This window comes from Chrysoperla carnea, chromosome 2 (assembly GCF_905475395.1).
Source record: "Chrysoperla carnea chromosome 2, inChrCarn1.1, whole genome shotgun sequence".
Taxonomy (NCBI): domain Eukaryota; kingdom Metazoa; phylum Arthropoda; class Insecta; order Neuroptera; family Chrysopidae; genus Chrysoperla; species Chrysoperla carnea.
In genome coordinates this window covers 91,976,509-92,001,427 of record NC_058338.1, presented here as the reverse complement: position 1 = coordinate 92,001,427, position 24,919 = coordinate 91,976,509, and the positions used below count along the sequence as shown (strand labels likewise).

Here is a 24,919-nt window from a genome sequence, read left to right as displayed (position 1 = left end):
AAACCGTGACAAACAGAAACCTCTGCTTGTCGGGTTCTTGAAAACAAAATCATATAATGACAATATTTGGGTTTTTTTACATTATTTTCATGTGTAAAAGACACTCCTGGAGTTCAGTGCATCCTCACGACTCGTCCTGTTTAAAGAATAACTTTCTAATTAAAAAAATTTTCTGTATCTTTTACTATTTTCCTACATTAGTTGAATTTGCAAAGATCCTGAAACTCAAGGTGAAATTTGAGACCTGTGAAAGACGACCCACTTTAATTAGAAAAATTTTTACTTGGGTCATTTTTTCCGAAGACTTTTTTGTTGCAAAAAAAATTTAGCTGAGGAGATTGAAATGGAACACACTATACATAGGTATATATTTATATATATATATTTATTTTTTTTGTTTCTACGCTAAAAAACAAAAAAATTTATTTTATTTTTTATTATATACTATTTTCTTTAAAAACTAACAAATACCTTTGAATACATTTTGTAAAAAAAAAAAATTAATTGAGTTCAAAGAAAAACAAATTAAAATTGTACTTTTGGTCTTGGTTTCGTTATGTTCTTGCCACTAATTCTGAACTACTTATGGAAAATTTGAGTCAATTCAACTGCCTATGACGTATAAGCCGGAAAATATCATTAAAGGTGGAAAAGTGGTGGAACAGCTCCGATTTCAAAAATTATTATTTGTTCGCCTTTCTTAGACCATCAGGAACATTAAGACGCACTAAACTCAGCATAGTAAACAAAAATGAGGATAGTTTTTCCACCTCCTTTTAAAAATTCTCAATAATTTTTTGACAGTGCAATATTTAGTAGCCCCGAACTAAAAAAAAGGGGTCTTATAACTTTGACCGCTATGAATGTGTGTCTGCCTGTCTGTGGCAGCGTAGCGCCTAAACGGACGAACCGATTAAAAAATTTTTTTGTTTTGTTTGAAAGGTAATTTAATGGAGAGTGTTTTTAGCTACGGTTCAAGTGCGAGTTTAGTTCCGTACCCGGAACAACTAAAAAATAGGCGATGATCCTCAAAATCGGTTTAGTGTAGAGACGGCTTTAAGGAAAAAGGTAATTTAATGGAAAGTGTGCTTAGATATGTTTCAAGTGCATGTTTAGGATTCCGTATCCGAAAAGGGTATCGGGAGTTTTTCATCTTTGTAAATTTCACTTGTCTTATCCATAAATAATTCAGAATGAATCGTAAGAACAGCTTATTTAGCTTTCTCTTAAACATAATATAAATTATGTTCAAATATAAAATTTACTTAAAATAAAACTTCAACGTTTTTAAAACGATGGTATCTACAATATTTTATACAGATTGATTATAAAATTTATTAACTATTTTGATGAAATTCGATTTGAATTAAAATAAAAAAATATATATAATATCCTAAGCTTATTACGTCGTCTTTGCATCATTTACTTAATTTTAATAAATCGTATAAAACTATATAAAAGGTCACTATTATTTGAAAATGTTCTTCCAAATGTCTAACTTAAACTTAAATCGCGACAGAAACAGTTCTATATAATATTCTAATTACAATCTATTTTGGTTTTTATACGTATTTCCCATTCATTGATGATTGTTATAATAAAAATAAGCGATTTAAGTTTATTATAGACATCTGTGATTTATTTATAAATAAAAAATGCCTCAATAAAAAAACATGATTGATTTTGTGTGTGTGTTTTTATTGGGACAGTTTTTACAAATTAAATGAAAATTAAAATATGTACGTAGTTAATAAAAAAATGTCGACTGTAGTCGATGGCCTTTTCTAAATGAAGAAGTCCTTGCTTTTTAAGGCATTTTATATGTATTTTATCCTTTCAAAGAATGGTTAAAAGGTTAAAGCATTTAATAGAAAGGCCGCCTGAGAAGAAAGAATAATATCTATCTTATATGCACTGTTGGCGCATGGTTATTTAAAAACAGTATTCTGGTCTAGAAATTTGAAGAAAACGATTTTTTTTTTTGCATATTTTTAAAGGTTGGATCCTTTGAATATGTCCTTAAACGAATTTTAAAAAAATTGAATTATTTTCGGAGATACAGCGAGTTTTCTGGTAACGAAACTCAAATTGATCTCTCTGTACAGTGAGCTCTTGCTGCTTCAAAAGAATGCAAAACAGCTCGGTTAGCAGAAATCACAAAACATTGCATATGAAGTAGAAGAAGACCCAATGTATGGATCTAGGATGGCTGATTAATCCAAAGTGGGTAATATTATTATCCGAGTTCCTCTGTCCAGTTCTATTTTAAATAAATCCAAAATGTAAAAAAGGGGTTAAAATGAATTTTTTTCTTTTTCATTTTGACACCATTTTGTAAATTTTCCTTTTTTTTGACCGAAGTTCAGACGATAACGACATCTTTACTTTTTTTTACAATTTTCATTTTGTATTTTTAAAATGTCAATTAATATAATATGAAAAAATTGGCTGCAAAAATGTTTTTCAATTTTTTTTTAAACTTAGTTTGAAAAATGCCTACAATTTAGGCTTCTAGACCAGAACACCCCTTAAATATCTTTCTAAAACATTCTCGAATGTTATAGGAGCCTCCCGGCGTGAAGGCATATAGAAATAATTCCAAGCTGGAATAAAAGTAACGTGTATATAGATTTAATGGACTCTCTTCCAAATGTATATAGATTTAATGAATTCTCTTTTTAGAAAAAGCCGTCGAACATCGCCATTTTCATACTGAAGCAGATCTCTTTTTATGAAACTTTTAGTAAGGGGATATTCGAATTGTACGTCTGCACTTAGAGATCGCTTACTAGGTTGTCTGTTTGCCGCAGTCAGAGCTCTGGGAAGATTATCTTTTTAGAACAACGTTTAGCTATATTGAAGAATTTACGGAGACTGAATGCGGCCATAAATATTTACGCCTCGCTTTGGGTGGAGCAGATAGCCTTGCAACCGTACCTATGGCACTGCCTGCCGCAGCCGGTGTATGTTGTCGATTTTAGATAAGCATATTCTCGACTTTTTTCGTTTTAAAATTGCCTCATAATGTCGGTATGAATACTCTTTGTCCAAGAGTAAGGAAATTAATGTCAATCCTTTTCCAATTTTATTTATGACAAATTCTGAAGTAAATACAATCATAACTTAAAAACTAAAAACTGTTTTCATCAATTTTGCCGATTTTATAACCATTCTCTATAATTTTATTGAACCAAACAAAATAAAATAATTTTTTTTATTTAACACAATGACGAATAATATTGAAGTTTTTATTTTTATTTTTTTCTTTATTTTTACCTCCTGAGTTATTTTGGAACAGCATTTTCTTTTTACAAAATATTGTTGATTGTGTTTGAATTTTTCTTTATGGAGGGAAAAATTTTTTTAAATTATTGTTCATGCGCATTCGGTGGATGCGTATGCTCCTGTCCATATTTCATGCGTAACATACCATTTTTCGTGGAACATGTAACTTTACAACCACGTCCTTTATTGCAGCAATTCCAAAAGATTGTTGTATTGTAACGACTTTTAATACTAAATGCATATCCTTCAACTATTAAACGTGAGAAACCTTTCGAAGTTTTTATTAAATATGGTGATGAATTGTCTGAAACAAATAAAATATTTTTTATATACTTTTGCTTTCAAATTATAAATTTTAATTTAAAAAAAAAATACAGAATTTTATCTAAAATTACTCAACTTTTAGGATAATTTAGAAAACATGCAACAAATCTTGTGTGTCGGAATTTCACAAAATATTTCAAAAAAATTTTAATTACACTTTTTGTTTTCGAAATGAAAACTGTAAAACAAACAAAACTATTTCTCAAACTACGGTTAATGCTGTAAAACGATATACTTTAAAGCCCGTTAAAATTTTTTAGGGGTGGGTAAGGAGTCATTCAAAAGTTTATGACACTACATTTTTTTTTCATTTATTCAATAGGGGGTTGTTTGGAGACTTTAAATCTGATTTTGCGTATTCGGGAAATAAACCCCTTCACCGCCATCTTGGAAAAGGCGGTCAAATATGGGTAATAGACCTCGCCTGTACGACCGATTGGGAAAATGGGAATGAATCTAACTTTTTTGTTTACAGACCTTGGTTTTATCCATCTCTCCAATATCCAGAATATACGGATTGGTTTAGTTAATTTCGCCCCCCAAATTTGTTTTTCGAGAGAAAGTTCGTTCCAAATGTTAGAAAAGACTAAAAATGAATCAGATTTATAAGAAAACAAGGCTAAATGTCATACAAAGCGTTAAAAAAGCGGGGCTAAAAATACGATAAAGTTTCTCAAAAATTCAGACGAGCTTGATTGAGAAAACTAATAAAAAAGGGCCAGAATTGTGGATTAATTTGTGGTTCTTGCAGGCCGATAATTCAATTTTGACCACAGTAGCAATTGTGACGACGTTTATGGAGGCTTATTTGAAGATAAACACCTTTTAGAGTGTTTTAAGAGAATGCGCTTCGAGGCGTTGCGTAAAATGGAACTATCAAAATAAGTGTTATTTTTCTGGTTCTAAATTATTTTCTTCTTGAGTATATATAAGTTTTAGATCTGCCATTTAGTTGATTAATCGAGTGAAGTGAATTATGCTCCAAAGTGAAATTAAATTAGAAGCATATAGGCTTGTGCGTAGATTTCGATAGGCGATTAAATAGATTAGAATTAGATTAATTAATATTAATATTATTTTTATTAATAAATTAATTATTATACAAAAAAAATAAATTATATACAAAAAAAAAAAAAAACTAAATATAGATTTAGATTTAGATAAGATCAGGCGGTGGATGATTATGCCTTTGACCAGATTTCATTCGTAATGCACCATTTTTAGTACTGCATGAAACACGACACCCGTAGCCACGTTTTTGACATGTCCAAAATGTTGTCATACCATAGTTGCCTTTAACAACGTATACAAAACCGTTGACAACTAAACGTGGATTTCCACGTGGCGTTCTTGAATATGATATTGATGGTAAAATTTCTGTAAATAGAAATATTAAAATACCAACCATTTTGTCTTAACTGTTTCTAGTAAAGACATAAAATGTGTAGGAAAAAAATGTACATAAAAATACGAAAAAAAAAAAAACTACTTATCTTTGAAATAAAAACTTAAGTGTTGTAAAAACATTTTCTTAAAATATAATAATATTTTTCACCAGATATCTCAGATGTCACATACATATTTCTCTACATAAAATTTTCCAGCTTTTATATATTTTTAAGTATATTATATTCTTATTAAGACAGTTTTATATGAAATATACAGGATGCTTCTTAACTTGGCCACATATGGAAAACTTTTTATTATAAGGTTTACAAAAAAAAAGTTATTCTTTGTAGAAATCTCTTATACAGTGGAACCTTGTTAAGTGAAACGTCAGGTATAAATAAATTATGTCTCATATACAGAGGGTTCCATTAATTGAGGTCAGAATACAGGTTATTTCAGTTATAGAGGTGTGATTATTAAATAAAACGTATTATCAATATCATTGCTGCTACAAAAATTATGAATACCGAGCCTTCGCCCCAAATCTTGTGACTTTTCTTTAATCATCGGTCCACTTACCGAAACGTTTTTGTAAAGAAGGTGCTTGACCCATGTTAGCAAACACTATTCAAGTTCAGGATATTCTGATAAACGCACACGTTTTAGTTTTCCTTATCCTTCAGAACATTGTGATTAAATTTTATCTTTATTCTGAATTATTCTACAAAGAGTAATTTTTCGCACAATAAATTCGACACAGACTTCACCGAGTATCTTCCCACATGCATAAACGAATATTAACTGCAGTTTTTCACGTACTGATAACGATTTGAGCCTTCGTTTCGGCATTTTTCAAATAAGCATCCGTATAGATAGTAAAAACTAAAACTGGGAAAAATGTCATTAAGACTCAAAATTAGTTAAGTGCGGAATTTGCGAGTAGAATAAGAATAAGTAAGTAAACAAACAAAACGATGTTATCTCTGTTCACAGTTACAGGGGTTAATTCATATAAAATCGCTCGCTGCCTTAGTAGTAGAGTTAATTATGACGATAAAATCGAAAGATCCAATTTTAGATATAGAGATTTGCTTCGTCTCACTAACAGAGGTAATTAAGTGCCAAAGTTTTGGGACCTCAGCATGAGTTCCAGTTATGGAGTATTCTCATTAATTCAGGTCCCACTGAACCAAGTTCCACTGTATATAGTGATTTCGCTACGAATAGAAGTAAGTTAGTAAGTAATACACCATCAGCAAATATTTGACTACTTTTTTTCCTTGAATACTATTCCTAGAGACTCACAGACGCAAGAAATATTTAAAAAAGATTACTCAAAATAATAAATAAAAAGGATTTTTATAAGTTTCAATTAGTTTTTTATTTTCTTTTTAAAAAAATAACTTAAATAATTTTTTTATTCAAAAATACAACCATTTACAAATTATAAAAGATTACAAATTTTTAATATAAATTAAATATTACAATTCGTTACAATCATTATTAGGATTTTATAACAGAGAATAAAATTATATTCGTTAATAAAACTTCAGACAATTACTTTCCTTTCTCTAGTAAGAGTTGGAATAACGACGCCATTTTTAGTCAAGTCAGGATATGCACAACATATGAGTATAAAAAAAAAAGAAAAACATTTAACTAATTTAGCAAAATCAGTTATTTATGCGTCTGAGTCAGTTGCAGACTCAGTTTTCGCATTATAAATAAACCAAACAACAAAAATAGTCACACAAACAGGGGGAGGGTTGATATTACTAAGCGTAGCGCGGATTTACGAGGGAGGAGGTGAATTTCAACAAATTTAACGTCTTAAAACTTTTCTTAAATTGTTGATATTTCCTAAAATTTAATTATTTATTGGGGCAGTCTAGAATTCGTAGTGTTTCACCAAGACTACGAGGTGAACCCTTTAGCATCGATTCTTGGTAAAACGAGGAGTGGGTCAAAATTTTAATCGTCATTACCAATCGGGGCGGGCGAATTATACCAAAAACATCGCCTGAGACCAGACAAACTTACAAATAAAAGTGAGGAGTTTTATTTTTTTAGCGTAATTATCCCAAAAACTTCGGGGAGTGTTTCAAAAAGGCTTTATTAGCCTATTTCACAAATATTTGAGGCTTTTTACTTGTTCTAATATTTAAAGATAAAGACGCATTATTCTAACTTCTTTTAGAGTAAGCAACAACTGAAATATAAATTTTCTGGATGTTACTTCCTTTTTTATGAATAAAAAATCAAATAATAATAACAAATTTTTCGAATATATTAATAAATCTGTTCGATTATGAAGGAAACTATGATAAATATTGAAATTTTGAAACCATGGAATATGGAAGACATAATTTTATTGTTAGGAAATTGTTTTTATATAATCATAAAAGAACACATATTTTGGACGGCGATTTAAGAAATATTTTGATCGATAAATTTCTTATAAAAAAAGTTTCACCATATATTTCTAATTCGAATAAATTTAACAGTACGCGTTAAAATCAGATCTACGATAATAAAACTTTAATCTTCGCTTAAAAAAAAAATTAATTCGATAATTTTTAACGAATAAAATAGCATCGGATTCGACGAAAGATAATCGAAGGCGCTAAATTTTATTACAATCAGAGCACTTGTGGTTTTTTTAAGATCTACAAAATTTATGGTTAAATTGGAAATATAACATGTTCGGAATTATTGAATTAAGGTGTTTCGATATCAAAACGAAAGTAATACCATAAAACTGAAATTTTGTGTGTCAATTAATGAGTATTTAATACACCTTCTGTATAAATTACAAGTCGCTTCTCTTTACGGTTTACGATAAATTAATTATTAAAAACAGCCCTTTTTACATGATGGTACATGAAGAAGTCGTAATAAATGTTGATTTTTTTGCCAATAAGTGCTTTTAAAAATGTTTTACCATTTACATAAAACTTTTATTAATTTTTCTCAAGTTTTAAGCTTTAAAATCAAACCAAAATTAAGAACTGCGAATAAAATGAAAAACTTTTTTTGGTAACTGACTTTGATGGTTAAATTCTCCAAAAACGTTCTGAGAATCGATATGAATTTTTCACAAAAAACATAAAAGGATTATTAATTGATAAATAAAATTTTACATCTGTGGTATCATTTTCAATTTACGGCATCGAACTACTCTAAATAAACTTTTCTCAGGGATACAAATTAAAAAATGTAAAATAAATCATAACAATAAACATATACTAAATAAAAAAATAAATTTTATTATATAAATCGTTGAAAATTTAAAAAAATTAACAAAGAAAAAAAATAATAATTTTTTTCGTTTTAATAATTATTAATAACTAAACCGTTAACTAAAAATAAAATAAATTATATCAAGACCACTTAAAAATTGTATAAAATTATTAATTTTTATAAAAAATATTTATTCCCTTAGCGCTTATTCAAGATATTAGTACTACAAAAAATTCTTTTTAATATTATTGAAACAATACATAAACTTTTCTTAATATATTTATAAATTATTTTTGTGGAATTAAAATTTTCAAATCTAAATTTCTGATATATTTGTTTAAGGTATATTGTGAATTATAGTCTCGCCATCTGTGAGCGAATGAAAAAAGTTATAAGAAATCGTAGTCGGTAAAAAGAAATTTTTTTGTATTGATAAAAAAATTTTAATGAGGTAAATCTACCGAAATTTGATAATCAATTAGGAAAAATTTGGAAGAAGACTAATTTAAAAAAAAAAAAAATTGTTTCTTTTGTTGTAAAAAACAGAGAAAAGGTTTTGGGACAATTTATCTTTACATTGTTTTGTTGGATGACGTTTTCTTGAATATCTCTGCTTTTATTTATCAGATTGAGGCGAATAAAATAAAAAGATTACCTGCTATGAATTTTTGTATCCACCTTGCTTGCTATCGAACCCTGAACATATTGTTCTCAAAATTGAGGTTACGTATAGGGCTAAAATTTACCGCACTTTTTTATGACCATAAGTGACATTTATTTCCATAATTTCAACTCAATTCCTTCTTCACTTTTGGAAAAGTTCAGAAAAAGTTGAAAATATGAGGCTACTGCGGTTTTCTTGAGATTTTAATGTTATTTAGCTATGCTCAGAAAAAATACAATAAATGATTTTGTTGAAAAGGAGGAAAAACTTTTTTTAATAAGAGATTGTGAAATGAAATTTAAAAGAATTTTAAATGTGTCTCAATTCTATTCAAAAGAATTTTTTGTCATAATCAAATATTTTTTTCAAATATATATAAAAACATTAAAAGTTCATTTTTTTAAAGTTATTAACAACAAGTTGGGGTAATTTTTATTAACTTGAAACTACCCAATTTATTTACAAAATTTCGAAGAAATTTTTTTAAACAATTAACGTATTTTTAATATTAAAATGTACTCTCTTGATATTATAAATAAATTTTTTAATTACCCCGTATAATATAAAATTTTGTTCGAAAATTGCCGAAATTATGATTGAGATCAGCAATTATTAAAAATTACAACTTGTTTAAATATTGAAATAAATAATCAAAAATAAAAAACAATTTGTTAATTTATTAATTTTTAAAGTAATTTTTTATTTATAACATAACGTTTTAATAATTAAATATATAATTTTTTTTGTTTAACTAATTTATCGGTAATATTCGATACTCTAAAAAAGTATTAAAAACACAGAAGTAGTGAGGGAGGAAAATTCACGTTTTATTTTTCGTCGTTGTTTAAGGTTAACGTCTACTGCTTCTGTTTGTACAAAATTACAATTTATTAAAAAATATTATTTTCTATAAATTTTGATTGATTATAATTTTATTCGTATAATTTTGAAGGTAAATAAAAATTAATAAAAAACAGCATTTTAGCACTTTTCGTTTAGCGAATCATTACTGAGATAAACGATCTATCAAAAAGACAATTTTAAATTATTATTCCATATTATTTCTATGAAATTAAAATTACTTTTCCTTTGCAAACCTGAAGCCTCGACAATCAATTCCAAAAAAAATAACCAATCAAAATTGTAATAACAATTATTGTCATATACATGTTATCAAAAAGTGGTCAAGTTCTATGAGACTTTAACGCCAAGATGTCACAGCGCCACGAGTAAAAAAAAAATGTAAACCATATTTGTTTGAATCAGGAGATTTTTCATTGAATGAAAAGTCAAAAGATGTATCATAATTGAAATTTTAAGTTTTAAAACTTGCCTTCTGTAAAGCTTTTTACTTCCTTAATATACTTTAAGGATTTATGGAAATTTAAATCGAAATTTACAGTTTTTAAAGATTTGCACATTGGCACACCACCTATTTTATATACGTTTGTATATATATAATATACAACATTGTAAACAACATTTCTGTTAAATATTATATATCTATGAGAAATAACATATATAGTTATTTTTTCTATCGCTAGATAGTCTTTCTTAGCATTAGTCTCATATAAAAAAAATTTACAATTGTAAAAAATAGACTCTGTTTTAAGGCACGTTTTCTTTTTTTGTCTCACAATATTAAGTAAACGTATAAAGCAATTTTAATCGACCTTTTGTAGGTTAGAGATCTTTCTTCAAAAATAAATAAATTATGTAAGCTGCTTATATTACGTGAAATATTACTTAATTATCCTCTTTTACATACTCAGTGGTTATTAAATCAGGAATTTTAATTAAAGTCCAGTTTTCAAGAACGAATTAAATAAGGAATTTTAATTAAAATCAAGTTTTCAAGAACGTCGTTCGGTGAATTTTGAATTGAAGTCGGAAGATGTCTGTCAAATATTTAACTCATAGGCAATATACGACATTTTTAACCCCCGAACCAAAAAAAGCGGTGTTATAAGTTTGATCGCTTTGTATGTGTCCCTGTCTGTCTGTCTGTGGCATCGTAGAACGTAAACGGATGAACCGATTTGATTTTATTTTTTTCGTTTGCAATGTAATTTAATGGAGAGCGTTCTTAGCTATGTTTCAAGTGCGAGTTTAGGGTTCCGTACCCGGAACAACTAAAATATAGACCATGATCCTCGAAAATCATTCCAGTTTGGAGAAGCATCTGAGGAAAAGGGATTAGGATTCTGTACCAGAAAATTTGTCGGGGGTTTTTTAAATTTTGTAAATTTCACTTATTGTGAATTAAAAAATAGCTGACATTGCACAAGCGCCCATCATCCGACAAGTGTTCTGATTTCAATTGAAGTTGTAGATGTCTGAAGTATCACCGTTCAAGTATTTTAACAACCTAACTGAGGATTTAAAAGAAGACAATTGCGCTCAGTTAGTAATAATAAAAAAGAAATTATTAATTCGTAAATAGACACAAAATAAATTATTGATATTTTTGAAAATGGATAACAATTATCTTAAAATCTAAAAAATTAATATTAAGCTGTACACAAAATAGATTCTTTGACGAATAATTATTTATATATATAATTTTTTTTCTTAACAATTAATAATTTTTAAAATCTACAAAAATGTTTAATAAAAAAATGTATTTTTTTTTTTGAATTTAATATAATTTTTATAAAAATATTTGATTTGCTTTATTTATTTTAAGATTATTTGCCATAATAAATTCTAGCCCCGTATTTAGAACATACTTATTTAAATAAAATTATTATTTTTTTTTTAAATAGAATAAAAATCGCCACGAATTCTATTTTACGGTAACAAAACAAAAAAGAAATCGTAAAAAAATAATAATAATAACGTAGGTTTTTATATTTACAATTACCAGTCAAAATTCGTTATAACGACATCGCTTATAGTAACAAATCGCTGATTACGTCGAACGACATCGCTTACTAGGTCGAATTGGCAAGGTAACAACTGAATCTAGATATAAATATATTAAATATACAACAGTCTATAAAAACATTAGATAAAATGATATATCGGTTATAGTGGTTATTGTATTATCGGTTATATATATCCGCTTACAACGACTAATACACGCTTTAAACATTTTTGCCTATATAAACCCTCGAAGCTCTTCTGCTGCTTCAAAAGAAGGCAGTATTTAATTTCTTGAAATATAATGAATTATATATTCTCTTAGATGATTGAAAATGAAGAAGCTTGTTACACAATTAGAAAAAATGGACATTAATGATGGAGAAGAAGATACCCAAAATGAAAGTGTTGATCCAGCTGCTGGGGAAAGCAATAATCTAAATGCTGCTGCCAGCAAACAATCCTATCTTTCACACTAATTAACCCAGTTCAAAAGTTAATATCGTTATTGATAAACTAAAAACAAACTGCCCTAGCTAAAGGTGAAAAGGCAATTGTTGTATCACAATGGACAAGTATGTTGAAAAATTATTGAAGAACATTTAGTCTCAAAAGGTATTAAATGTGCAACTTTGGATGGCAAAGTTCCTGTAAACAAACGAATGATACTAGTTGATGACTTTAACAGGCCATCTAGCGATATACAGGTATTTATTTATTTTTTTCTTTAATGTTAAGGGCGACATTTGATTCGTTTTTATATGTTTGTTTAATGATTCATTTAATTAACCATTTAAAAATGTGTTTCAAAAATCGACTGTTTGTTATTAGGTGATTTATTTTAACAGCTTAAGGAGGGTGACTCACCAGTAATAAGAACAAATAAATTAGTAGATACCGATCCGAAATTTGGATAACTTAACGATAAATTAAGAGAGTAATGCACAGCTCGGTTTACAGAAATAACTTTGCAAGCCATTGCATATGAAGAAGAAGAAGGACCAATGAATGGATTTGGGATAGCCGATTAATCCAAAGTGAGTAACATTATTATCCGAGTTCCACTGCCGGAATTGTCTCTCAAACTTAAAACACGTTCTTGAAACTAAAATTTTGGAAGTGGTTGACATGATATCTCAAGTTCTACTCGAACGATTCTTTGCAATTTGGTGGGAATCTTCCTTATAAATGTCTCTATAGAGTCTCTTATGAAAAACAGATGTTTCTAATGAAAAATCAGGTCGTCAAAAGTCAAAATGGAATACTAAACGGTCAAGTTGTCCAATATATGCACATATTTGCATATAACGACCATAATTACAGGTTTTACTTCAATGTCGTTATAACTGATTTTGAATGTTTAAATTCTTTTGTAATTTAAATTAACCACCTATGTTAGATGGGTGAAAAAACGATTATGGAAGAAAAATATTTCTCATTGGAGCTCTAAGATTTTAGGGCCTATAAGAGAGAATTTCTTCTATCAATATTAACAATATATATATTCGTATCGAGACCTGTGTTACTAGATAGAAAAATTAACGATTGATTAAATTAAATAAGAAAAAACTTTAATAAACTGACCACTCATTTTATAATCTTTGTTCGATAGCGCACTAAAAAGGTTTTATTTTGGATTTCAATTTTAAATTGATGTTAAGGTAGTATACCAGTATCAGAATATCCTGAAATTAAGATGGGTCAAGCAACTTCGTAACAAAAACGTTCCGGCAAGAGGACCAATGATTAAAGAAAAGGCACAACATTTCGCGTGAAGGATCGTTATTTATAATTTTTGTAGCAGCAATATTTAATTTGATAATACGTTATTTTATTTAATAATCGCACCTCTCGACAGATATTTATTTATGACAGGTTTTAGATAGGTTCCTTGATGTCTCACTTAACCAGGTTTCACTGTATTTGTTATATTAATTCATTATACCTTTTTTATCATTTGTTGCAAAAAAAAATTAAAAAATGATTGCCGATTTGACTAAATTGTTTCCCGTCTCGATACAGCCATACTACCTTAAGAAATTACAAAAATAGATTTTCATCTTAGAATAATTATATTTAACACATCGAATTTGTTATCTTAACATCATTTTTAAGTTTCGATATTGACAGTTTTTTATTATAATTTTTTCAATAAAGGCACATGTGACACATTTATTTTTTTTAGCAAAATTAGGTTTATCCAAAACGATTTTTGACACTAAGAATAAATAACGATATAAAAGCATTATTAAGGCATAAATTTTTTCGAGTTTTGTTAAAAGCTCAAGAATATATATTCAGTCGTCTATAAAAAAAAATTAATGTTAGGCCAAATTGAACATCGATTTAAGCTAAATAAAAATCAACGGATTATATATCCGCTGGTCATATCGTACAAAATTTTTTTGAATCGGAATTTGAACGAGATAAAATAAAGGCCTTTTCATCGATTAGCTTTTGTTTCGGATAGTTACCAAATCAAGAAAAGGGCACATTTTGTTTTGGTCAATTGATTGATGTTGTATTCAAAAACTAGTCCAAATAAATTGCAAAGGACCATATTGAATAAAAGTGGTCATGTTCTATAGGATTTTAACGGCAAGATGTATGCGCCACGTAATGAAAAAAAAATGTTAACCATATTTGTTTGAGTCAGGAGATTTTTCATTGAATGAAAAGGCAAAAGATGTATCATATTTGAAGTTTTAAGTTTTTAAACTTGCTTTCAGTTAAGCATTTTTTACTTCCCATTTTTATTCTCTCACTATACTTATGAGATTTATCAAAGCTATCGAGATTTACAGTTTTAAAGATTTGCACAAATATACAACATTGTATACAACATTTCTGTTAAATATTATATATCTATGCGGAATAACATATATAGTTATTTTTTCTATCACTAGATAGAGTCTTTCTTAGCATTAAAGTTCCATATAAAAAAAAAATTTACAACTGTAAAAAATAGACTCTATTTTAAGGCACGTTTTATTTTTTTTATCTCACAATATTAAGTAAACGTATAAAGCAATTAATCGATCTTTTTGTAGGTTAGAGAACTTAAACTTCAAAATAAATAAATTATGTAAGCTGCTTATATTACGTGAAATATTACTTAATTACCCTCTTTTAAATACTCAGTGGTTTTAAATCAGGAATTTTAATGAAAGTTCAGTTTTCAAGAACGAATTCATTCAGGAATTTGAATTAAAAATCAAGTTTTCAAGAACATCGCTCGGCGAATTTGGAATTGAAGACTGGAAGATGCGAATATAATAACAATATGCGTCATTTTTGATAATTATACTCAAACTAGCTTAATATCCCCCCGCTTCGTTGGGTTTATAAGTAAAGGCTGATAAAAAACATCGAGTTATAGCCTTCACTTCTCTTGAACTTCAAAATAAATAATGTAAGCTGCTTATATTACGTGAAATATTACTGAATTACCCTTTTATAATATATTTAAAAAAAAAAATAGATGAAAAGGCCTTTTCTAATCATTTATAAATAAATTTTGCTCCCGTAAATAGAAAAGTATATATATAAAAAAATAAGTTTTTCCAAAGTTTTATTGATGTGTAAAAATAGCAGATATATCATGATATGAAACATTCATAATTTCACTGTTGATAATTTTCTCAAAATCATTCGGATGATTATGTACTTGTCCGCGTGGCATTCGTATAATACCATTATCCTGTATTATACACGATACTTTACATTTACTGGTCTCTGATTTACAACACACCCAATATGTCCTGGATTTTGTTCGTTTATTCCTGCTGAATGTATAATCACCCACCACCAGCATTGGTGTACCACGTAAACTTCGTATGAAATATACTTCATCTGAAATCAAAATTTAATTTTTTACACAAATTATTTAAATCAATTGTTTAATATTTTATTTATTTATTTTTTTTTTATAAAAATTGTGCTCCCAATCAAAATATAAACAAACAAAAAATTTTCATATATTATAAAAATAAAAATTGTCAAAAAAATGTAGTAAGCCAATTAGAAAAAACTGATTTTTCAGTTTTGTTAAATAAAAAATAATTACTTTTTTATTAATTTTTTAAAGTTTAAGGTAGTACGAGCGCCAAGACAAGTTTAGACTTGTGGTGAAATTATTTGTACCTTATTTTCAACTTTGATTATGAATTTTAGACGAAAAATAATAATAAAATTTTTTCGATATATATCTTGATTTTCGAAATATCGAAAGCTAAATAATTAAAACAAATTTTCAATTCTCGATTTTTTGAAAACGACTTCAAATATCGAAAAATTGTATTCTTACTTTTCGTCTTAGTTATTGTCAAGTTATAACACAATTCACCATCAAAATTGAAAGAAATAAATTTTTTTAATTTGTGTCCCCACTTCCGTGCTCATACATCCGAAATTAGTCGGATACAACTGTTTTTTTTTTTGTTTTCGATACTTTGTTAATTTAGTTTCAAGTCAGTAATTCCATTAATAGTGTGGTAATCATAAAAAAAAAATTTTGAAAAAAGGCTAATTTTTTTAAAGAGATTTCTATCGTTTTAAAAAACAGAGAAAAGAAGTTTTCCACAATTTATGTCTAGCTTGCTTTCGTTTGTGACGTTTTCTTGAATATCTCTGCACCTATTGATCGGTTTAGGGCGAATAAAAAAAAAGTGTTTGTTATGAATTTTTGCATTGATCTTGCCTGCTATCAAACCCCGAACATAGCAAAATAACCTCAAAATCACAAGAAAACTGCAGTAACCTCATATTTTTAACTTTCTCTGATAACTTTTCGAAAAATGAAGGAATTGAATTAAAATTCTGGAAAAAAATGTAACTTATAATCATAAGAAAGTGTGGTAAATTTAAGCTCGATACATAGCCTCAATTTTGAGAAAAACGAATTTTCCTTCAACAGTTCGTACAGTTCAAGCAAATTATCGGATTTTAACTTTTTTTTTATATTGCGGGTCTTAATATGTACTTTTAGATAGTGCCACCGGTTACTTAAGAATTTGAGGTTATTTCATAGTTCAGGTTCATCCGATCAATAGAAGCAGAGATATTCAAGAAAGCGTCACTAAAGAAAATAATGTAGAGATAAATTATCAAAAAACCATTTGCGGAAGGTCGTGTGGAACGTTTCAGAACCGGAAAACTTCCTAATTAACTTTCTCCCAAAATTTTGCGAATTGATTATCAAAATCCGGTAGATGTACCCCATTAAATCAAAAAACCAAACCGTGTTTTTTCGTTGTTCCGAAAACACAATAAGTTCACTATTTTTCGAAAATATTACATAAATTCATATATTCACGAACGCGATTGATTCTAAAATACGATAAAATTTCAGGGAAAATTGTTGGATGGAATTGTCTTGTCGCGTAATTTGGAATAATTTCGTATCATAAAATGTTTTCTTAGCGCTCATATATATTAGAATAGCAAATCGCTAGCTTTTCAGATTTTCTTCGTTTTCTGCTAGCCTAGAAAAGAAACTACCACTATTATAAACGAGCGCTTTGTTTCCCTTAATTTTTCAATGATAAAATATACCTAAAATTTCGTACCTGTCAGAAATCAAACACGATCATCGAAAAAAAAAAACGAAAAAGGGAGTATAATCAAAACAGTGACGGCTTACATATAAATAAAATACTTAATTTAAAAATATAAAAATAAATTAATCATAAAAACAATACAAATGCAACGTAATTAATGACTTTACACCAATTTGTTTTTCAAAAATAAATAATAAAAATAATTTCATTTAAAAAAAAATACGGCCGCCACTGTTTTACAATGGGAAAAGTATTTAAAAAAAACAACAAAAAATAAAAAAAATGGAGCTTATTGTCACAAAAATTAATATTTTATATTTATACTTACCTACTAATGTTTTTTTATTTATTTTAAAGATTTAAATTAATTTCTTGGATCACTTTTTTGAAGCCCTCACAAAATCGTTTCACTTTATTTCATTAAACAAAAACTTTGTTGCATTTTTTTTTAAGAAAACCCGAGTTTTTAAAAATTAGTGGCCGAATATTATTGAGACAAAAGTAACAGAGAAAACAACACATTACAAAAATACGAGTAATATAAAAAGAATTCTAATAGAAAAAATATATTTTTTGTAATATATTTGGTGTATTTTTCTTTTCAAAAACAAAAAAATAAAAACAAAAACTACGTGCATTGTGTATTTAAAAAAAAATATTTTTTATGAAATTATTTGTTATTTTTGGAGATCAAATTAAAAAATTAAGCTTAGGTGTTATGAAACGAATGCATTTTTTGCTTAATTCTTTTGAGTTATAGCCCGTGAGCTAATGACACCAAACAGCATCAGCTTTCAAAAACCTGGCTTGGGCATATGTTCTTAAACAGATCAAAATCACACTTTTCATATGATTTGCAATCCCGGAGTGATACTCGTTTCGAGCTCTTCCCCTCAAAGTTGTAGTAAAATATTAATGACCTAAGACCTGTGATGAGTATAGCTTTATAGATTATTCCCACGAGAGGTACCGGAGGAAGCTATTCTCTATAAAAGTATTCAATTTTGAGAGGGGGGGCTGAAAACCCTCCAGTACCACTCGAAGGATTGGAAATTATTTAAAAGATTATGGTTCTGATCTGATCTACAACATTTGCCAGGTAGTTGAGGAATTTAAAATATTTCTAGCTTACGGGCTGTTTATAAAATTTAATGGTGACTTAAAAATCATATAAAAATGTTTAAGGACGATATTTGGTTCGTTTTTATATGTTTGTTTAATGATTCATTTAATTAACCATTTAAAAATGTGTTTCAAAAATCGACTGTTTGTTATTAGGTGATTTATTTTAACAGCTTAAGGAGGGTGACTCACCAGTAATAAGAACAAATAAATTAGTAGATACCGATCCGAAATTTGGATAGCTTAACGATAAATTAAGAGAGTAAATATTAATTAAAAATAAACTAAATAACATAACCATCCGCATAACAGGATATGTATTTAGTTTATTTTTAATTAATTAATTACTCTCTGAATTGATCGGGAAGATACCCAAAGTATTGTTTTTTGATATAATAATATGTCTCGTTAATTATCTACTAATTTATTTATATTTATTACCGGCGAATCACCCTCCAGGAAATAAAGTCTATTTTTCATTGTCGGCGGAAAAAGCTGAATTTTTGTACAAACCTTTATTTTGATTGTACAAAAGTCACATATAGACAAGTGTGCGCGCCCCTTGATATTCGAAGTCAAAGGTTGCGAAAATCAGAGTTTCTTTTGCCTTCAATCGTATTTACATTTATTACAAAACCAAAAAATTTTTTTGTACGTTGGACAATTTTTGATATTATTATATATTTTGCGCTCAGCTTAACGTACTTTAGTGCTGGGTCTATATTTATAAATATAAAGTACTAGCTGAGAGTGAGAACCACTTGCTTTGCTGGACAACTTCAATTTTAAATACAAAGATTATTGTGTTATAACTTCATATGCCGTCACTTATCCTTCTTTTGTTAACAAACTCGTCGATTTTATTATTTTAGGGCAAAACCCTACTTTTAGAACCTATCTTACAGGGTTGATAATGACCGAAATGGACGAAACATATATCGAAATCATTGTAAATAGGTGGAATATAGCAAAATATAGGTTTTTTAATTTTTACAAATTCAAAATGTTCCAGAAAGAATCGCTTCAATCCACACATAACATAAACTATGATAATTTTAAACACATTTTTAAATAGTGACTAATTTCTATCGATAAAGATATTGCAGATTAATAACAAATAATTTCAAAAAAAAAAAGAAAGAAAGAAGAAGTATAAATAATAAAAATATGAGTTTATTTCTGTATCGAAATCGATAAATAATACAAATTTTATGTAATAATCATTAGATAAAATTGTTTTTGTTGTTTTATCGAACAGCACAGACGGGAATAGTAGAATATAATTATTTGAAAAATCATACTAATAAGGAAAAAAGTGTTACATTTAATGTTTGTCAGTTTTGAATCACAGTTCCTCGATTAAATTTATCGAATTTCAAGCATATGTAAACTTAAAAAACAAGAAACACCCTGTATATTTTGATTAGTTCCTGCTTGACGTCTGTACTCCATACGTAGCGCAAATTATAGCAGATTTAATTTTTAATTGAGGTTTATTATGTTGTAAGGTCCAGCTGTGCATCTAATATCCTCTTTTTCGCAAATAGGCAAACGTAAAGAATTGAAATAAATTGACGTTTATTGATTTATGGTAAGTAACCTGGTACTCTAAATTGGAACTACTGACAACGGATCGGACCCACTTCCTGTTTTAATTAGTATGATGTATTATTGCCTGTTGGCGAGATTTATATGATTTGAGTTTGAATGTTTTGATTGGCCTTTAAAAATTGTAAGTGCAAGTACTGTCACCTGGCAGTCTAAATTTTAACTACTGAAAACGAGTTCACTTTCTGTTTTTAATAAGTACAAATTATTTTCACCAGTTGGTGGTGGGTTGCAACTCTCAGTTATCAAACGGAAGACAAAAACACAAAATTTGGAATTTCTCGGGAACTATTATCAAAATAAATTTAATTTTCATTTTTAAATATAGGCAAAATAGTAACATAAAATTTTTTTATTGCTGCGTGTATCTACGAAATACGTCCTAAGTCGATAATGATTTACAGAAATAAACTACATATTTAAAAAAAAATAAAATAAAAAAAAATTCTAACCTTGTGATACAGCATCTTGTCCTTCCACTTTCACGTCCATACTCGTTCCAGCTTGAGGTTCGTCCATAGAATCTTCAAATGTTTCATCCGCTGGAAAAGAATCATCATTTTTTACAGGTATATCGTCCATATCGTAATCTTGTGGTTCTGGTTTCACATTCACGACCATGTCTTCATTCGATGATGCATCATTATTAGTAAGTGTTGGAGTGGGTGTCGGTGTGTGTGTGGGTGTTGGTTCATTACTTTGTTGATCTTCGTTCCTTTCATTATTCCTCTGTTGTTGCTGATTCCTTAATTCCTGTAATTGTTTATTAAATTATCAAATTATCAGGACAATTTTGGAGCAAGGGATGTATTTTGTTGAAAAAGGTACAAAATTACGCTCCTATTTTTTAGAATAAAGTATTTCTTCAATTTTGAAAGGTACCTCAATTAGATTCTATAGAGCGAATAAACGGTAATCGGGAAAAATAGTCCTGGAAAATATAAACCCAGAAAAAACCAAATTTAAATCTAGTAACATTTGGTTATGCCACAGTTGGCACGCCCGGATCAACAGCCATAAGAAGATCATACTGTCATGAGACTGTATTGTCGTACTGTCGTCTTTTTGAGTCCATTTTTTCCTAAATCCCAAATAAATAAATATAAATAAAAATAAATAAGCCATAATACCTCAGTTAGGCATTATTAAGCTCCTAGTGGTTTTTAGACTTGCTTCATCTAGATAGGAATTACTTCTCTGTATCTACTGAGTGTTTCAGAATAAATAGTCAATATTGTAGGAGGTGATAGGATATACCGAAACAAGAATATTGGTCTAGGGACCATGTAGTTGGAAAAGTTCTTCTTCGGAGCTACAGGCGTTAAAAACTTTGTATTACGTATCGAATTTCTACTGAATTCGCAGGGTTTGTCAAAAATAGTTGGTATATTTTGGAAAAAAAAATTTACCAAATAAAGAAGGGGTATCAATAGGGCTGCTCCAGAATAACACAAAGGCAAATTCTGTGGTAGTGTTCTGTGAAGCAATCAATTCTGGGTCTCGAGTTATGAACCTTAAATTAGTGTGTTTACCAACGTGTACGTATAAAATAAGCCGTTAGTAGGGTCTAGTGCGACCCTTGAGGTCCACACGAATAACTCCCCAGCATAATAAATAGTAAACGACTCGACCGAATGTTATGAAATTCTTTTCGGGTAATATTGCCGTTAATACGCTTCGATTTAAACCACAATGATGTCGACTTCAACTTTTGTTTAAAGTTGAAAGTTAACAAATTTGTTTAAAGCTATTTTTCGCAAATCTAACGGATTCGTTAGAGTTCCGACACATCGGATATAGTATCTTAACATTCCCTAAAATTTGGATATAAGATTTGTAGCGAATTTGAAATATAATTTACCTGTAATTGTTGTTGCTGAAGTTGTTGTTGATTTCTTAATTCCAAATTTGAGACATCCGCACACTGTCGTTTAATTTCTGGCGGTGTATTGACCACTTGAAATTTGGTGCCTTTATTTAAATTACGATGAAACATTGATGGCAATGTTCTTCTGGGTAGATTACTGTTATTTGGGAGTAATGGTTTATATCTGTTTGGATTTACCATACGATTATTGTGCCGATTTGAGTTGTTATATGGATGGTATGGATTGAATTCTTGTTTGTACTTGGGTGGAATGTATCGAGGACTTTGCCCCTGCAAAAAAAGAAATTTTTTTATTTAAGTACCATTAAAAAGGGGGCGCGAGTATAATTAAAATTTAAGCCAAATGTGAAAATTGAAAGAATATCTTTTTAAAAATGACAGTTAATCAGAATTTTAACAGGTACAATTTTTGAGAGTAAAAACTTCATACCAAAACATTTTAACCCCCTTTTTGGAGGATTAAAATGAACAATTTTTTACAAATTACAAAAAAAAAAATACGCATGAAATAACAAAAGGTTCAAATAAGTTCTAGCTGAAGTAATTTTGCCTATTTTTGTTTTTTTCGACATTCTAGCTTAAAAATTGACCGAAATATGCCATCAAATCAAATCAAAAAGACCCATCTTGTAAACCGTTAGAGATAGAACGAAAGTTTAAATGTAAGAGTTATTCCTTATAAGAAAATAAACAACTTTTGTTTGCGACATTTTTCCGTAAACATCACTGTTTACCCTTGGGGGCGCAAATTAGGACAAAACTTTAAATGATAGAGACTTGAAAATTTGCAGGCAGCTTCAAATAGTGGTCTTGTGAACCATTCTTGAAAAAACGAAACAATATTCAGGAAAACACTTTCGAAACAGTGGTATTTTACGAAAAAATGTTTCAAATAAAAATTACTTATATTTTTATAAGAAATAACTTTTATATTTAAACTTATGTTCTATTTCGAACGGTTTACAAGATGGGTCGTTTTTCATCGGATTGAATGAGCAAAAAATGTCCCATTTTAAAAATGGCATATCTCGGGCAATTTTAAAGCTGGAAAGTCGAGAAAAAAAATGTGTTTTGTAAAAAACTAATTTTTTCAACCCCCAAAAATAGAAATTATAAGAGTAACTCAGACCCAAAAGTCAACGAAAGTTCTAACTAAATGAGGACAAATGTTTTCTAATAAATAGGATAAATCACTTTTTGTTCGGAATTTTGGGCGTTATCTTAGAAACTGCAAAGTGCGTTATCTAGAAAATGCGTGAAATTAACAAATGAATTATATTTATGTATTTTGTTATAATATATCCCCTTCAAGATCCACAGTAATAGGATAAAAAAATTTTATAGTAGGTCCTGAAAGGGGTATAATTTTTGGTCAAAATTATCCTTTGTATTGAATTTTTGAAAAAAATTTCTCGAATTTCTAAAATACCACTTAGAAAAAAATAATTTAAACATTTGGATATGGAATTTGAAAAAAATGTAATTTTGACCTAAAAATACAAAAACCGGATTAATTTTTCTTCTACCAATCATCAAATTGAAAAATTTCTAAAGTTAAGCAACGATTTATCGTCATTATGTAAAATTCCAAAAAAAAGTTAGCCTCGAAAATCAGTTGTCTCGGATTTTGTAATCCTGCAAATAAGAAATAAAAATAAAATATGTACATACCGTATCATTATTCCCAGTTCCTGTAAGGCCCTTAATTTGTAATTCTTCAGCAGTTTTTATAAAATCGGCTAGCTCTTCTTGTGAGACATTGACTTCCCCTTGATACATAAATTTGAGTAAATTTTGTAAAATTGAAAAATTAACATCTTTTAAAAATACAATTGGATGTTGACACGGATTCTCATTAAATAATTCTTTAAAATATGGACTGCATACGGATAACACAACTTTATGTGCTTGTATTTTACGACCATCCACGGCTAAAGTCACATCCACAAGTGAGGAATCTTCAAATAAATTTATAAAACCAACACTTAAATTTTTATGAAATTCATTCCAACTTAATGAAAATTGTTCGCCAGCCATTTCTTAATAAATTATTCTGGAATGTAAGAAAAATAACAAATCAAATCCTCCAAAAAAAAAAAACAACACTTCCAAAATTTTGAAATCCACAAAAAAAAAAACATGGAGTACTATCGTAAATTCAATATTCTACGTCTGCTTGTAGTTAAATAGCACAAAACCAAACTCATGATAGTTTCTAATTTAATTCGTAAGCATGTCAATTAGCTAGAGAGAGTAGGACACATAATTCCATAAGCGAAACTCCTTCCCCAGAAAAATTTCACATAGATAAAAAGAAATTTTGGGAAAATCCAATTAGAATTGTTTAAATATAATATCGATTAAAATTAAATTAGCAAATTAACAAAACTATTCAGCAAAATGAAATTAGAAATTGGCATAAAAAATACTTCCTATATGAGCCAGATAAAAAGAGTCATGATAAAACTGTACTAGAAAGTTGGCAAAAAACGTGCCCAATTAACTGTATTAAAATATTAACGAATCATTAAACTAATTACGAAAAAAAAATCCAATATGCCATGCCATTTTAAAATTCAAAATCCAAAAAATCAATTAAATTTTGATAACCATAAATAACTTACCAAATTTCAAAATAAATTCGAGGAATGTGAGATGTTTTTTTTTTTTGTACAAAAATGGCGTTAGAAACTTCTTAAAAATACACAAACTAACGGTGAAAACGAGATTCAAAACGTAATTAAATTGAAAGAATAAATTAGAAATTTAAAAAAAAATAATTTAATGATCAAATATGCCGGACTTGATTTGATCTAATTTACGAATATATTTAGGGAAGTTTATTTCACCATTTAGAAAATCATTTCAATAATATATGACCATCTTCGTTTACACTTTAACACACAATGAAATGATCTCTCACTCTTTTACAAAATTGTCGACCTGTTTATTGCGACCACTATTTCTACTCAGAAATAT

General features: G+C 28.4%; 1 protein-coding gene across 3 annotated transcripts; it reads right to left on the bottom strand.

Moving 5' to 3' along the window:
* Positions 1-1,698: 1,698 nt before the first annotated feature.
* Positions 1,699-23,977, bottom strand: LOC123291905 (protein abrupt-like). Of its 3 annotated transcripts, XR_006534983.1 has the most exons (5): positions 23,612-23,977; positions 21,914-22,210; positions 20,505-20,805; positions 15,045-15,616; positions 14,905-14,998 (listed from the first exon to the last, which is right to left on the bottom strand). XR_006534983.1 is itself a non-coding variant. In XM_044872361.1 (4 exons), the coding sequence occupies exons 1-4, from the start codon at positions 23,975-23,977 to the stop codon at positions 3,369-3,371; spliced, it is 1,185 nt and encodes a 394-aa protein (XP_044728296.1). In that variant the 3' UTR covers positions 1,699-3,368. The 3 variants fall into 3 exon arrangements, 2 of the variants coding, with proteins under 2 accessions (XP_044728296.1, XP_044728295.1); XM_044872361.1 differs by lacking the exons at positions 14,905-14,998; positions 15,045-15,616 and adding an exon at positions 1,699-3,589; XM_044872360.1 differs by having other exon boundaries at positions 14,851-15,616.
* Positions 23,978-24,919: the final 942 nt, after the last annotated feature.

Coding starts and splice junctions, on each gene's coding strand:
- LOC123291905 (XM_044872360.1), bottom strand. CDS start 23,977: ATGGCTGGCGAACAATTTTCATTAAGTTGGAATGAATTTCATAAAAAT. Junction 22,211..23,611: donor GAACTGGGAATAATGATACG/GTATGTACATAT, acceptor CTTTTTTTGCAG/GGGCAAAGTCCTCGATACAT. Junction 20,806..21,913: donor TTCAGCAACAACAATTACAG/GTAAATTATATT, acceptor AAACAATTACAG/GAATTAAGGAATCAGCAACA.